The sequence below is a fragment of the Triticum urartu genome, chromosome 5A, assembly GCF_056163025.1.
Source record: "Triticum urartu cultivar PI428250 chromosome 5A, HENAU_Tu73, whole genome shotgun sequence".
In the NCBI taxonomy this organism is placed as follows: Eukaryota; Viridiplantae; Streptophyta; class Magnoliopsida; order Poales; family Poaceae; genus Triticum; species Triticum urartu.
The window spans coordinates 435,197,855-435,214,478 of NC_141877.1; the positions used below are offsets into that span (position 1 = coordinate 435,197,855).

At 46.1% G+C, this 16,624-nt stretch overlaps 1 protein-coding gene across 1 annotated transcript; it reads right to left on the reverse strand.

Annotated features, from left to right (window-relative positions):
* Positions 1 to 8,817: 8,817 nt before the first annotated feature.
* Positions 8,818 to 9,489, reverse strand: LOC147971786 (uncharacterized). Its single transcript, XM_087524116.1, has one exon. It carries the CDS (start codon positions 9,487 to 9,489, stop codon positions 8,818 to 8,820), a length of 672 nt encoding a protein of 223 aa, XP_087380242.1.
* Between the last annotated feature and the right edge of the window lie 7,135 nt (positions 9,490 to 16,624).

The following is a 16,624-nucleotide window of genomic DNA, read 5'->3' on the forward strand; positions in this document are numbered from 1 at the left end:
TATAATTGTTGTGTGTCCAGTAGCTCTGAAAGTCAAGATGAGTGACCGTGCTTGGATGTATACCGGTCACACTGGTCAGAACAAATGGAGCGCTGAATGGTTCACAAAAACTAAGGGGTTTGTCCAAGCCGCATTTGCAAATGGCCAAAAGAAAACCTGGTGCCCCTGTTTCCGGTGCGGCAATTGGGAAAAGAAGACAGAGGCTGAAATGGGCAAACACCTACAGAATAGTGGTTTTACGCCCGATTATATGGTGTGGACATTTCATGGTGAGTCTGCCCAACGTGACCGAGCTGAGGTGGATCGTCGTCGCACCGACGAGCATGGTACCGGGATGGAAAACATGGTGCAAGGCTATGATGATGCTCGGGATTCATACGAGGAGATGGAGGAATCTGCAAAGGCCTTTAATGAAATGTTGGAGTCTTCGAAACGTCCGCTCCATGAGCACACTGAGCTTTGTCAGTTGGATGCCATCTCACAAGTAATGGCTCTGAAGGCTCAGTTCAACTTGGGCAAAGAATGCTATGACGCAATTATGACAGTATTTGGACGCTTTCTATCCAAAGGCCATGTAATGCCTGCAAACCTGTACCAGTCGGACAAAATCCTCCATGCACTGAAGATGCCCTATGAGAAGATACATGCCTGTGAGAAAGGATGTGCCTTATTTAGGCTTGACTATGCGGACTTGAACTATTGTCCCATTTGCAAGTCTTCCAGGTATATTGTGGTAGACAACGGTATGGGTGAGAAGACACAGACCAAAATCCCCGTTAGTGTTCTTCGGTATATGCCAATCGTACCAAGACTTCAACGTCTTTTCATGGTCGAAGAGACGGCCAGACAGATGACATGGCACAAAACAGGCAAAAGAACCGAACTAGATGCAGATGGGAATCTGATGATGGTACACACATCGGATGGTGTTGCGTGGAAAAAGTTTGATGAATTACATGCTGACAAAGCGGCAGATCCGAGGCATCCTTGAGTCGGCATCAGCACGGATGGGTTCAGTGTGTTTGGTATGACGGCAGCCCAATACAGTTGTTGGCCCGTATTTGTCTTTCCACTCAATCTCCCCCCCGGACAGATTATGCAAAGAAAGAACATTTTCCTGACGTTGATAATTCCAGGACCCAACTATCCGGGCAAAAATATGAATGTGTACATGCAGCCGCTTAAGGACGAATTGCAGGAAGCCTGGGATAATGGGTTCAAGACATACGACGCCTTTAGCAAACGAAACTTCATAATGCGTGTCTGGTACATGTACTCGACGCATGACTTGCCGGCGTATGCGCTATTCGTTGGCTGGTGTGTGCATGGAAGGTTCCCGTGCCCCACATGCAAGGGAGCTCTTGAGTTTCGTTGGCTTCAGGCCGGTCGCAAGTTTTCTTGCTTCGACATGCATAGACAGTTCCTGGATCCTCGCCATAAGTTCAGGAAAGACAAGAAGAACTTCATCAGGGGTAGAGTTGTCAAAAACTCTGCACCACCTGCATTGACAGGCCAACAGACCCTGGATCAGTTAAATGCTCTCGAGCCAGATCCACAACGTCCAGGGTACTTCAAGGGGTATAATACTAAGCACGCGTGGACTCACAAAACATGCTTATGGGATCTGCCTTACTTCAAAGACCTCCTTTGCCCACACAACATCGACGTGATGCACACTGAGAAGAATATCGCCGAGGCACTTTTTGGTACATTGTTCGGCATAGATGGGAAGTCAAAGGATAATACTAAGGCTAGAGTCGATCTGGAGGCGCTATGTGATAGGCCGTTACAAAACATGAAAGAACCGAAAGGAAAGCAGAACTGGATAAAGCCAAAGGCATGGTTCAATCTTGGAAGGCCAGCTATGAGGGAAATTCTCTTGTGGGTGCAACAGAAGTTGATGTTCCCCGATGGGTATGCAGCGAATCTAAAGAGGGGAGCGAATCTTGATAAACTGAAGATATTTGGTCTCAAGAGTCATGATTGGCACATATGGATTGAGCGGGTAATGCCGGTGATGTTGCGTGGCTTCATCCCTGAGGATGAATTGCTAGTACTGGCAGAACTCAGCTATTTCTTCCGTGTTCTTTGTGCGAAATAACTATCGCCTGGCGTGCTAGAAGAAATGGAAGAGTTGGCGCCGGAGTTGATCTGCAAGTTAGAGAAGATCTTTCCACCGGGCTTCTTTAATCCAATGCAGCATTTGATTTTTCATCTCCCGACCGAGGCACGATTGGGGGGGCCCATGCAAAATCGTTGGTGCTACCCAACTGAGAGGATGCAGAAGACGCTTCGAGAAAAATGTAAAAATAAACATAGAATTGAAGCATCGATGGCTGAGGCATTCATCACAGAGGAGGCGGCAAACTTCGTAACAGCGCACTACGAAGCCAAAAATTGTCATTTGCATAATCCGAAGCCTCGGTACAATGCTGACGAGCCTAAAAAGGGTGGATCCAACCTCAGCCTATTCAAAGGGAATCTCGCACCAGCTAGTGTTTCACATCCAGTATCTTTGGATAACGAAGAATGGCGGACCATTTCGTTGTATATCTTCAACAACCTGATAGAAGTGCGGCCGTACATCGAGTAAGTTCTCGGTACATTGTTTCGCAACTTCTATTTCCTTTGAACTACTCTTATTCCTGGATATGTCATACAGTCGATACGTCGCCATATTCTCGTATGGAGTGGAGATCCAAAAGGATTCCGTCGAAGAGTATGAGCTTCTCGCAAAGCAAGGAGGTGGCTATCCCGGTTTCATCTCTTGGTTCAAACAAACGGTAATTTCTATTAGACAATTTCATTTCATTCGCTAATTTGTGCATAATGCAACAATCCTTTCATATTAAACTTGTAGGCTAATTCAGAGTCTATGGATGCCGAATTGAGACAAGTCGCTAATGGTTTTGACTATAAGGTCCGTTCATTTGACAAGTACGACATCAACGGGTATCGCTTTCGTACCTATGGCAAAGAGCTATCTATGGCCGACCGAAAGTCTACAAATTGTTGTGTATCTGCTATCGGCGAAGGAGGTACCGAGTATTATGGGAGAGTTGAAGCAATTTATGAACTTCTGTTCTATGGTGAAAACCCACCGAATGTCGTAGTCTTCGAATGTTATTGGTTTCAGCCGAAGGAGACTAGAAGGACTCATGAACATATAGGGCTAGTTGAAATCAACCAAAGCACTCATTTAGATGTTCCTGATGTCTATATTATGGCTCAACAGGCGACCCAAGTATTCTATCTACCGTGGGCCTGCCAAACTAATCCAAATCTGAAAGGTTGGGATGTCGTTTATGAAGTGTCGCCACGTGCTAGACTTTCTCCCCCAAAGGAAGAGGATTATGAACCTCACATTAACCCAGACACATATGAAGGAGAATTCTTCCAAGAGACACATCTTTCCAAAAAGCGTTTCAAGAACCGCTATACTTCACCCCAAAACATTGAAGTAGACAGCGACAATGAATCCGACATCACCCCAGAGGAGGAACAAGAAGAGCCGGAACAAGAAGAGGTTACTGCTGCGGATGACCTGTCAATGCTTGACCGATTACGTCAAGGTGGCCTTGCACATGTTGATGCCAATGAACCCTATGAGCCCATCATTGATTATAGTGATGATGATGATTATGCATTTATTGATGATACTGATCAAGATTATTAGTAGTGTCAGGTATTCAATTTTTTTATGTTGTACTTGATGATGATACACTTAAGTGATATACATATTATTATTCATGTCGGTACTATTTTTATGTTGTACTAATTTCGTTTATTCTTTGTCATGGCAGGTGTTGAAAGATGGTGGGCGCTGTTCGGGAGCGCGCCGAGGCCCCTTCTTCGTCGGCGCATGGTGCGAGGTCTTCCATTCCACACGCACCTCTCCGCCGAGCGTTGCTGGACAGTATGGTGACACCGCCGGGCCCTTCTTCGTCGACCGTGGTGCCCAGCAGGGGACGAGGTATGAAGAAGAGAGGAGTTGGAGCACGTGGTCGCGGGAGAGGAGGTAGGGTGACTCGTATGGCGCCTTCCTCGCCACCGCCCCCAGCTGTTTCACCCGAGCACGTGACTGCTAGGGTGGACTCGTCTGAGGAGGCGGCTGCACGGACTCCAGTCCACGAGTCTTCGGCCCACGAGCCTCGGGTCGACGGGCCTTCGACCCACGAGACTTGGGCCCACGAGACCCCGGAGGAGCACACGTCTGGATGGGGTACCTGGTCGGGTCAGCCTGAGCATGGCGGGGAGCCGAGTGGCCATGCTGATGATGGCGGGGAGCCGACTGATGAGGAGGGGGAGGAGGGGGGCAACGTCTACCAGCGTGGTGCTACACAGCTCCCATCCGTGCCGGTGACCCGCGACTAGAGGTGGTTGATTTTCCCTGATGGGGAGAGGTACGTAAGTGCATTTAATATTTTTGTACCTTCTGCATTCACGTTTTTTCAAATAACTAATGCGTTGGCCTTGTCATGCTGCAGGGGTTGGGACCACCATCATAGTGTCCGCCGGCCTAGCTCCGTCCTTGGAGTTCTTTGCCGGTAAAACTTCCCAGGGTTTGTCACGTTGCCTGGTGAGGGTCGGCTTCCAGAGCTTGGATTGAGCTGGGAACACTACGTGGCTGCCCCGGCCCCGCCGGATGAGATTATCGACGGTATCATGTGCGACACGAGGGCAGACATGGTGATCAGAAAGTTCTGGGTAATTTCTCCTTTACACATTTAAAAATCTTCAACTAGCTAGTTATTAATTGTACTAATCAGTATTGTCTCATTTGATTGCAGACATTCTACAGGTGTGAGGAGGGATACGAGGAGGACGCGGCACATGTTATCGAGAACGTCTGCAAGCGCATACTCCAGAACTTACGGCACGAGGCTCGGGTGCAGGCTGTTCGAGACTACTACGCCTTGCGTGGTATCAAGAAGACCAAGCCGGCGTGCCGTGGTAAGTTCCTGAGTAAGGAGCAGTACATGAAGGTAATTCTTAAGGCCTTCTCTACTTAAGTTCCTTCATTTAGTAATTCTTAGCCGTAGCGCTCAAGTTTCTATTTGCTAACTTAAGCGCCTCCGAGATGGTGTGCGGATTGGATGGATTGTTGGGAGGTGTTGGTCGATGAGTGGTTCTCAAAACAATGGCTAGCCCTCCACAATGAGGCCAAGTACAAATGTGCCCAAATGGAAGGTGTGCCACACCATCAAGGCAGCTCCAAATTATATCAGTTCGGGCGCAACTGGGTATGTGGTTTGCTTCATGATTCATGCAATTCATTCATCATGCTAGCTTGAGCCCTTTAATTACTAATTTTCATTGTTTCTCTCTTTCAGGCACGCTACAATAAGGCGGATAAGGTGCCAGAGGTGTACGACCTGTATGCCATGGCCCACACTGCCTCTTTCAAGAAAGTCAAGGCTTTCTCTCAGTCTGACCTCGATGATGCAAACAACTTCACCAACATCTCCTCCCACAACAAGCTCGTGAGATATAGAGATGAGGGGAAGGCGAGGAAAGGGGAGGACTTTAACCCGAGCCAGGGTCCCATTGATCTAGAGCTGGTGATGATATCTGGTGGCGGGAGGTCCCATGGCTCCATAGCCATTGGAGATGGACTTATCCGTTGTCCTAGCACTCTCCCGGAGATCAAGGCGCGCCAGTCGAGCTCTGCTCCTGAGATAAGGCCTCGTGAACGGCCAGTGCAACTCGCCATCAAGGTTAGTGATACGTACTCAGTTATCTTTCTGTATTACATTGTGTGCGCTTCCATCAATGATTACAAATGGTCATGTGAGTGGTGTTGCAGGCTGCTATACAGAGTGAGAGAGATAGAACGGAGAAACTTCTGGCGGAGGCGGCGGAGAGGCAGCGGGAGTTGGAGGAGAGGACGACAAAGATGATGGAGGAGGAGAGGGCACAGAATGACATGCAGGCAAGGGCCATGTACGAGCTCCTTGTGGTAAGTTTCTTCTGTAGATTAGCCAAAACATTCATGTAGTGTTTGTCTCATTACTAACTAGTATGACTGAGTCGTCAAAACCAAATGTGTAGTCTGTGTGCGAGAAGACAGGTCAGACCGCTCCGCCGATGCCAGTGATTGCTCCTGGGACCACGGTGAGTTTTATTTGAATGGACATTACTTGCTAGTCTTAACATTTGAGTGTCATCATGCTAACAAGACATTGGAAATGATCTTTGGTGCAGCGTAACTCCAGACAAGCATCACACGATCCTTCTCCAGCTACCGACATGAGCTACCCCGCTCCTACACCTCCTGGATCTTGCTAAGTTTATCTAGTGTTTTGCTTAACACATGCATAAAGACCTAGACTTAGCTTTATTTCCTCCAATGCTTACCATAATGACCTAGACTTAGCTTCTTCTCCTCCAAAATGACTTAATAAGCTTACTGACCTCCAAAACCATCCATTTTACCTAAGTTAGCTCTAAAACGATCTGTACTTAGCTTACTTATGTCAAAAATTGCATAATTAGCTTAGTTAGCTCATAGACGATCCATTTTACCTAAGTTAGCTCTAAAATGACCCATTTTACCTAGGTTAGCTTATAAATGATCCAGTTCATCCAAGTTAGCTCAAAAATGACCCATTTTACCTAGATTAGCTCCTAAATGATCCATTTTACCTACGTTAGCTTTAAAATGACCCATTTCACCTAGGTTAACTCCAAAAAGACCCATCTTACATAGGTTATCTCATAAACGATCCATTTCAACTAATTTAGCTCATAAACGATCCATCTCACCAAGTTAGCTAAAAAACGATCCATTTCACCTAAATTAGCTCTTAAATGATCCATTTCACCTAAGTTAGCTCAAAAAGATCCATTTCAACTAAATTAGCTCATAAATGATCCACTTCACCTAAGTTAGCTCAAAAACGATCCATTTCAACTAAGTTAGCTCATAAATGATCCATTTCACCTAAGTTAGCTAAAAAACGATCCATTTCACCTTAGTTACCTCAAAAACGATCCATTTGACCTTAGTTAGCTCATAAATGACCCATTTCAACTAAGTTAGCTCATAAATGATCCATTTCACCTTAGCTAGCTCATAAACGACCCATTTCAACTTAGTTAGCTCATATATGATCCATTTCACGTAAGTTAGCTCATAAATGACATACTCTTCTTGTTCTAGTCTTCTTCTTGTTCTACTCTTCTTGTTCTAGTCTTCTTCTTGTTCTACTCTTCTTGTTCTAACTTTCTTATTTTTCATTTTGCAGATTTCATTCACTTGACGAAAGCTTGCATAGATGGAGTGCTCCTTATCCCTTTCTCTGTTTCTTTTGTATCGTTGAACTATGCATGTATCGTTGGATGAAACTATTGTAATATATAAGGTTGGATGCCTCTATGTTGAACTTGTTATGTATGATGGAACTATGCATGTAATATATATGGTTGGATGATGAAGTTATGTGTTGGATATCTTATATGTTTGCTCTGTAATGGCCTTTTGAAATATATCTATATATGTCATATATATTTGTGATGAAAATTGTTGGATTTAATAAAAAACAGATAAAAGAGCCAATATGCAGGCTCTTTGCCGTCTGCCACCGACGGCAACGGGCTCTTTGTCGTCTGCCGCGGACGGCAAAGAAGACACGTGGCATCCAGCTGTGCTTCCTGGGAGCTGACCCATTTGGTCAGTTTGCCTACAGTGACAGACGGCAACGACTTTGCCATCAGTGGCAGACGGCAAAGAACCTGCACTTTGCCATCAGTGGCAGATGGCAAAGAACCTGCCATGTAGTGACGTGTAGATGACATCATACGGCGGACGACAAAGACACTAGAAATTTTGCCGTCAGCGGCGGACGGCAAAGGCCTGCCGTTAGCCACTTAACGGACTGACAGCGCAATTATTGCCGTCCGCTCTCTTTGCCGTCCGCCGCAGACGACAAAGGGACTTTGCCGTCAGCCGCCAGGAAGCAGACGGGAAAGTAGCTGTTTACCGTAGCCTACTTTGCCGGAGCCTTTTGCCGTCCGCGGCTGACGGCAAAGGCCTTTGCCGTCCGCCGTTCATGCCTTTGCCGTCTGCCGTGGCAGACGGCAAAATAGCTGATTCCTGTAGTGTAGTGTAGTGCACTGCTTAGTAAGCATACTTGTACTGCATTGATTATGTCCCTGTACTGCACGTTCATATATTTCCGCACTATGTTTTTTTTCAAGTGTTAGGGCGTGTACTGCTTAGCAAACTATCCTTGCACTGTACTGATCAGGGTTCTGTACTACATGTGCACGCAGTCCGTACTACATGCACAGTTCTCATTTTTTTCGTGTTTTTGCTATTATGTAATCTTTTTTCAATGTAGGGGAGTGCACTGCTTAGTAAACATAACCCGTACTGCATTGATTACGTTTCTGTACTGCATGTTCATATATTTCCGCACTACATATACATATCGCATTTTTCTTTTTGTGTTTTTTCTTATCTATTAGTTTTTCCAAATTTAGGGGTGTGCACTGCTTTGCTGGGTATGTGTAAATTTCATTTGAACAGAGTCTGTACTGCATTGGTACACAACTTGCACTGCATGCTTCATATTTTGTAGACTGCTCGAATCTAATGATACATGAGCAAACAACAGAAAACAAATTATCACAGAAAACATAATCAAAGTTCACATCATTACAAGCTATTCTGCATGGCAAGCAAACTAAGTTCAGCAAAAGCAAATGATCACAAGCAAACTAACGATACATAAGCAAACAACATAAAGCAAATTTGATGATAATTCTAAAACGACGCTGGCATTGTTGGCTCTTTGGCCAGCACCATCTTCTTCTTCACCAGTTAGCGTCTCCCCATCCCCAGCTGCTCCTGGCGCGCTTCTTGGGGGGCTCCTCCTCAAGCTTTGCACGGTGAAGCCCGTCCTGGGTGAGGGTGATGCGGTTCCATATCTCGTACGCTGCATACGCGTCCTTTGCCGCGTACTCGATGTGCCTCATGAACAGAGGCAGGGTGGCCCAGCGCTTGTGCTCGTCGTTGGTGATCTTCTTCTTCATGTTGTTGTAGTAGTCGTCGATGAGCATGCCGGAGACGTCTCCAAGGGAGTCCAACTCCTTGGTTGCCTCGGGCACCCTCCACTCTTTCTGGATGTCGACGAAGTTGGCGACCTCCAGATTGACGCGCTCTAGCCTGGTTTTGTCGCCGTCGATGGAGAAGCATGCAAAGGTGTACCTGGGGTCGGCGAGGAAGTTGTCGAAGATGGTGCACCTTTCAGCGGCGCTCAGTTGGAAGAGCAGCACCGGGTGTTTCTTGCCGATGGGGAGTTGGCAGAGGGTGGGTTTCTGCGTCGCTTCAGGCTCGTTGTTGTACTCGAGATCAATGTCGACGATCTTGTGGCGCTCGTACTGCACGAGGGTGATCGCCACCTGCTTCTCGTCGTTGGTGTGGATGACGTGCAACTTGATGTTGCCGTGGGCCTCCACGTCCTTGTACTCGTCGGCGAACACCATCGCTGGTAGTGGGGCTTGGTGTTTTGCATGGAGATGGATGTGATAGAGCGATTTGGTGGCAGCGCAATGGATACTTGTTGTTGTGGATGAGAAGGCCTATGGCAGGGCTCTGAATTTAAGGGGAGGGCGCGGTGTGGGATGGCCTCATCGGATGAACTGCACGATCTCGGCGACGATGCGGTTTGTGCAGATCGTGGGTTGGTGTTGCGTCTATGATCGTGGGCTTGTGGCGATGGAACCGCTCCGATTGGGTGGTTGTATGCGAACGTGGTGTTTTTTTATCCTTAGATTTTTTTTACCACCACTTTCTGTGCGAACGGGCATTTTGTGACATTTTTTATGTATCCTGCGTGATAACGAAACTGCATTGGTTAGAGTACCGCACTGCATCGTGTGCAACGAAGAACTGCATGTTGTCTATAGGTGCATACTTCATCGTGTGCAATAGAGTACAATGTATTCCACAATTTTTACGACTTTTTCGTTGTGTTCTATACCATGTATTTATTCACAATGTAGATAATCCGGAACTGGATTGCTAAACCGTACTTCTTCATGTAACGAAATGCACTGCATTTTTCTAGTGCTGCGTACTGCATCTGTTTTTTGCCTATACTTACTACATTTCCTGGTATGGGAGGGGTAGGGGGTTGCCCCCCCCCCATTTTTTTGTGTGACACTTATTTGAATGTAGAGTTTTTCTTTTCGGATGCGTTTTCTTAACATGCGTGTTGTTTTTCATTTTAACTTTTTTTATGAACTGCACTTATTTTATTTTTGTTTTACCCATTGAACTTCATTGTTCTTCATAGAGAACTCCATCATGTACGTTTTGATGTGGTCTTTCTTATTTTAGCCGGGCCGTTTATGGGCCGGCCCATTTTATGTTGCTTTTTGCCACACGCGGGCCTCCTACGTGTTCGTTCTAGGGGATCCCACCACTTACAGGGAGAGAGACCGAGAACAATCCCCTCTCTTCTCTTGCAGTTCCTCCCTCGAGCAAAACCGTCGTCGCCTGCAGCAACCACCATCGCCCGAGGAACCGCCGCCCTCAAGAGATTCTTATTCCTGCATTCCGCGTCGTCGTCCGGTCCGCGAGCCCTTGCCGCTGCGCTCCCGCAGCCCTTTCGTGTCCGTTTCCGTTGCCACACCCTCTCCCCTCCCCGCCGTCGTTGCCGCCGACGGTGCCTCATATTTTTTATGGTACGTTCCGCTTGTTCCTGGTCTGGATCGTCCCCTCGTCTTGTTTTTGTTATTCTCGTAGTTGTTGTTGCTGTTTTTGCTTGTGTAATTTTTCCGCAGGCAGCCGAATTTATCTCGATTTTGGAGTCGATACTTGTGTGTAGCAAGGTGGATCTAGGGTTTCGTGAGATTTTTTGCCGATTTTGTTGCTTATATCTGTTACTTCGTCGTTGTGCTGCAGGCAAACGCCATGTCTTCGCTGAGCAGAGTGGGAGGATGAGTTCAGGGTATGTGGAGTGCTTATTTTAGGCTTTTGTTTATTTTTGTTTGATGTTTATCTAGTTTCCTTAATCATCCTGCATTTTTGGTTTATGCTCTGTTAGTTGTCAGCGTTCGTTTGTATTATTTTTGTCACGTGATGTTTTGTAATTTCTGTTTCTGGTTCTTTTTGAATCAAGTAGGTGATTGTGGTTCTCATAATGATACACCAATTGGCTCTTGTTGTCCTGGTGGTAAGGATCATGGTGTGGAGGGAGGACATCAATTGAATTCGCCGATTGAAACTTCTCCCATAAGTGTGGCCCCTTCTTCTGGTATGTGATTGATTTGTTTATTTTTGTGTATGCTGGTTACTTCGATGTTGTACCAATTGGTGTTGCCTTGTTGTATCTAGTCTGGCATTCTTTTGTTGGGAAGAAACATGAAGTTAGTGTATGCAACACTGTATTTGTTTTGTATATGTGAACTGCATTGTTGTTTTATTCAAGTTTTTTGTGCAATGCATTAATTTTTTGTTTTTAGCTTTTGGTTGGAGCACTGCATTTTATATGTCTAAGTGTACTGCATTTGTTCTTTTTGTGCACTTTTTAACGACCATAGTCAACCTTCTTTTTGACGCAGTGTCTGTTTTCCATGCTGGGGCGTCTGGGTTTGAGGAGGTTACTCAATTGATTGACCATTATTTTGCATAGGGTAATGTTGGTGTGAGCTTTGACCAGAGACGTCCCGTTTTGTCTGAGACAAAGTCACGGTCTATTGATGGTACAAAGGAAGTTACACATGATTGGATGGTCTCGGAATAGCTTCGTCAATATGAGTTGAAGCAAAGCAAGAAGAAGTTGAGGTTTGAAAGTGACTCAAAAGAGTTTGCAGAGAAGGAGAAGCAGAGAAGAGCTGCAGATGGTGCCAAGGGTGCCAAATTTGCCAAGGTGAAGAAGCCTTCTTTGCAAAAGAAGAGGCTGAGTACTGTTGCTGAGGAAGGTGGTACACCTCGGCGGAGTCCATGTGTTGCTGGCATGAACAAGAATCTTGGCAAGAAAACTGATGAAGCTGGTGGAAAGGATGATCCTCAGTGCAAGCGACTACATGTCACTGAAGGTCCCAACTCTGATATTGTCGACTTTGTGCTTTCTAATTTTGTGAGGGATGTTCGTATTGGTAGACGCAAAGACTGTGGTTCATCTAAGAGTCTACCCAAGCATGCCCGTGATGATGTCAATGAAGATGTTTGTGGTGACTCTGGTGAGGAGGTGTATGTTGTTCCAAAGGTTTGTTGAAGTGGACTTCCTTTCTTTCCTTCATTTGTTATTCTATTTGTGTTTTCTCTGTCTCTTTTTTATGGCTAGTCTTCTAATGTGGATTGCATTTCCCTTTACACAGAGGAATAAGTCTAGTAAGAGCAATGCAGCTGAAGATGATGCTGAGGGAGATGATTCTCGATTTAACAAGACCGTACGTTTGTCGCTTCCCACTGTTTGCAAGGCTGCTGCCTTGTTGAAAGAGGCACACTGTAGTCGTGTTCGGAATGCTAGATTTGGTGTTGTCTTTGAACTGAAAGTAAAGAAAAATGTGTCGCGCATTCTTATGTGCTATCTGATGGGAGTGATTGACCCTGCCACCATGGTAATGGACTTTGGGAATGGCAGGGTTCTTAGAATCAATCGTGATGTAGTTCATCACATTTTTTAATTTACCCATGGGACGTCACACTTCACCCATGCCTGCTGCCAGCGGCCATGATGACTCGTTGAGTGCCCTCAAGGATGAGCTTGGCTTTGACCGTTCAGAAAGTATAGGTGTCAAGGACTTGCTTGAGAAGTTGAAGGTGTTGGTGGAGGAAGATGATCATGTGGATGTTGACCTTGCTGTGAAGGTGTTCTTCCTGATACTCTACCAGAATTTGCTGTGTCCCGGGCCTGTAGTTTGTTTGGGTAGAGTTTCTGCAATGGTAGAGAACATGGATTATGTGGCTATGGCTCAGATGGACTTTTGCCAGCTTATTATTGATGAGTTGCAGGCAGCTGTGGTGAGGTGGCAAACAGAAGGCAGCAATCATAATTATGCAGAGGGTTATGCCATTGTCCCCCTGATTATGTATCTTGACTGCTTGAAGCTTCGCAAATTTTCAGTCATGCACACGTTGACGCCACGTGCGTCATACCTGACGACCAAGGACCTGATGAAGTTATACAATGAGGATGTGCTTGTGAAGGGAAAGATTTACTTGGAAACTTACAAATTTGGGAAGCTGTCGGTTAGTGCATCTGAGTTTTGAATATCAGTTTTTTAAAGGTGCAGCCATTATAAATCTAAACTTTTATAATACTAACATGTGTACTTCTCTTTGCCTCTTGTCTTTTTTTTGAAGTGGAAGGCGTCAGGTGATATTGTGTACAACTGTCCTATTGCAGTTGTACGCGGCAACTCTGATGCGGGACCTAGCACTCATGCTAGGTTTTATGAGCCTATATGTAGCCAGCTTCCTGCCTGTGATGATGAGGTGCCGCCTACTCGTGGTTTCATGGCTCGACAGATGTTTGATAATAGAAGCTCTTCTAAACAGACATTTGTTGGCAGCAAAAAACACGAGGAGATTGATGAGCTTCTTCTGAAGGTTTTGAAGTTGACTGAAGATTTGCCAACCTCCGGTGACAGGTTGAGGACAGTTGCTGGTTTTTTCCCTGTTGGCCATGGCCCACGAGATGAAGATATTGTTGCTGATCACAATTTTGATTGTGGCGTGATTGAAAGCCTGAAGATTGCAGTGACGAATGTTCGGTCTTCGTATGCTCAATTGAGACATGCACAAGAGAAAAAATGCGGTCGGTATGAGAAGGATGCTAGGCATATTTTGGATGAAATGAACCGTCAGGACGCTGGTGTCAGCGCTCATAATATATGTTCTAGGTTTTTTGTGGTTTTGAACCTCTTTTGCGCACTATGTGGACTGCTCCTCACTTTTATATGTTTTTTTGTGATAGGCTGGAGTGGAGTCTTCTGGTTGTTGGGGAACGTAGCAGAAATTCAAAATTTCCTACGCATCACCAAGATCAATCTATGGAGTAATCTAGCAATGAGGGGAAGGAGAGTGCATCTACATACCCTTGTAGATCGCTAAGCGAAAGCGTTCAAGTGAACGGGGTTGATGGAGTCGTACTCGTCGTGATCCAAATCACCGATGATCCTAGTGCCGAACGGACGGCACCTCCGTGTTCAACACACGTACAGCCTGGTGACGTCTCCTACGCCTTGATCCAGCAAGGGGAGAGGGAGAGGTTGGGGAAGACTCCATCCAGCAGTAGCACGACGACGTGGTGGTGGTGGAGGAGCGCGGGACTCCAGTAGGGCTTCGCCAAGCACTACGAGAGACGAGGATGAAGAGGGGTAGGGTTGCGCCAACAGGGAGATTGAATCGTGTGTTGGGCTGCCCCTTTGCTCAAGTATATATAGGGGGAGGGGAGGGGCTGCGCCCCCACCTAGGGTTCCCTCCCTAGGGGTGGCGGCAGCCCCCAGATCCCATCTGGGAGGCGGCCAAGGGGGAGAGAGAGGGGGCGCACCTAGGGTGGGCCTTAGGGCCCATCTGCGCCTAGGGTTTGCCCCCTCTCCTCTTGAGGACGCCTTGGGCCTTGGTGGGAGGCGCCCCAGCCCACATAGGGGCTGGTACCTTCCCACTATTGGCCCTTGTACGCCTCCGGGGCTGGTGGCCCCTCTCGGTGGACCCCCGAACCCCTCCGGTGGTCCCGGTACACTATCGGTGATGCCTGGAACACTTCCGATGGCCAAAACCATACTTCCTATATATCAATCTTTACCTCCGGACCATTCCGGAAATCCTTGTGACGTCCGTGATCTCATCCGGGACTCTAAACAACATTCGGTAACCGCGTACATACTTTCCCTATAACCCTAGCGTCATCGAACCTTAAGTGTGTAGACCCTACGGGTTCGGGAGTCATGCAGACATGGCCGAGAAAACTCTCCGGTAAATAACCAACAGCGGGATCTGGATACCCATGTTGGCTCCCACATGTTCCACGATGATCTCATCGGATGAACCACGATGTCAAGGATTCAATCAATCCCGTATACAATTCCCTTTGTCCAGCGGTACGATACTTGCCCGAGATTCGATCGTCGGTATCCCGATACCTTGTTCAATCTCGTTTCTGGCAAGTCTCTTTACTCGTTCCGTAACACATCATCCCATGATCAAATCCTTGGTCACATTGTGCACATTATGATGATGTCCTACCGAGTGGGCCCAAAGATACCTCTCCGTTTACACGGAGTGACAAATCCCAGTCTCGATTCGTGCCAACCCAACAGACACTTTCGGAGATACCTGTAGTGTACCTTTATAGCCACCCAGTTACGTTGTGACGTTTGGCACCCCCAAAGCACTCCTACGGTATCCGGGAGTTGCATAATCTCATGGTCTAAGGAAATGATACTTGACATTAGAAAAGCTTTAGCATACAAACTACACGATCTTTGTGCTAGGCTTAGGATTGGGTCTTGTCCATCACATCATTCTCCTAATGATGTGATCCCATTATCAACGACATCCAATGTCCATGGTTAGGAAACCGTAACCATCTATTGATCAACGAGCTAGTCAACTAGAGGCTTACTAGGGACATGGTGTTGTCTATGTATCCACACATGTATCTGAGTTTCCTATCAATACAATTATAGCATGGATAATAAACGATTATCATGAACAAGGAAATATAATAATAACCAATTTATTATTGCCTCTAGGGCATATTTCCAACAGTCTCCCACTTGCACTAGAGTCAATAATCTAGTTCACATCGCCATGTGATTAACACTCACAGGTCACATCGCCATGTGACCTACATCCAAGAGTCTACTAGACTCAATGATCTATTTCACATCACTATGTGATAAACACTCAAAGAGTTTTGGGTTTGATCATGTTATGCTTATGAGAGAGGTTGTAGTCAACGGGTCTTGCCATATTCAGATCCCTATGTATTTCGCAAAACTTTATATCGTAGATGCTGCTATCACGTTCCACTTGGAGCTATTCCAAATTGTTGCTCCATTATACGTATCCGGTATCTCTACTCAGAGCTATCCGGATAGGTGTTAAGCTTGCATCGATGTAACTCTTTACGTCGAACTCTTTATCACCTCCATAACCGAGAAACATTTCCTTATTCCTCTAAGGATAATTTTTGACCGCTATCCGGTGATCTACTCCTAGATCACCTTTGTACCCTCTTGCCAGACATGTGGCAAGGCACACATCAGGTGCGGTACTTCAGCATGGCATACCGTATAGAGCCTATGACAAAAGCATAGGGGACGACCTTCGTCCTTCCTCTTTCTTCTGCCGTGGTCAAGCTTTGAGTCTTACTCAACTTCACACCTTACAACTCAGGTAAGAACCCCTTCTTTGACTGATCTATTTTGAACTCCTTCAAAAACATGTCAAGGTGTGCGTTCTTTGAAAGTATCATCAGGCGTTTTGATCTATCTCTATAGGTCTTGATGCCCAATATGTAAGCAGCTTTATCCAGGTCTTCCTTTGAAAATCACTCTTCAATCAACCGTTTATGCTTTCCAGAAATTCTACATTATTTCGGATCTACAATATGTCATCCACATATACTTATCAGAAATGTTGTAGTGCTCCCACTCACTTTCT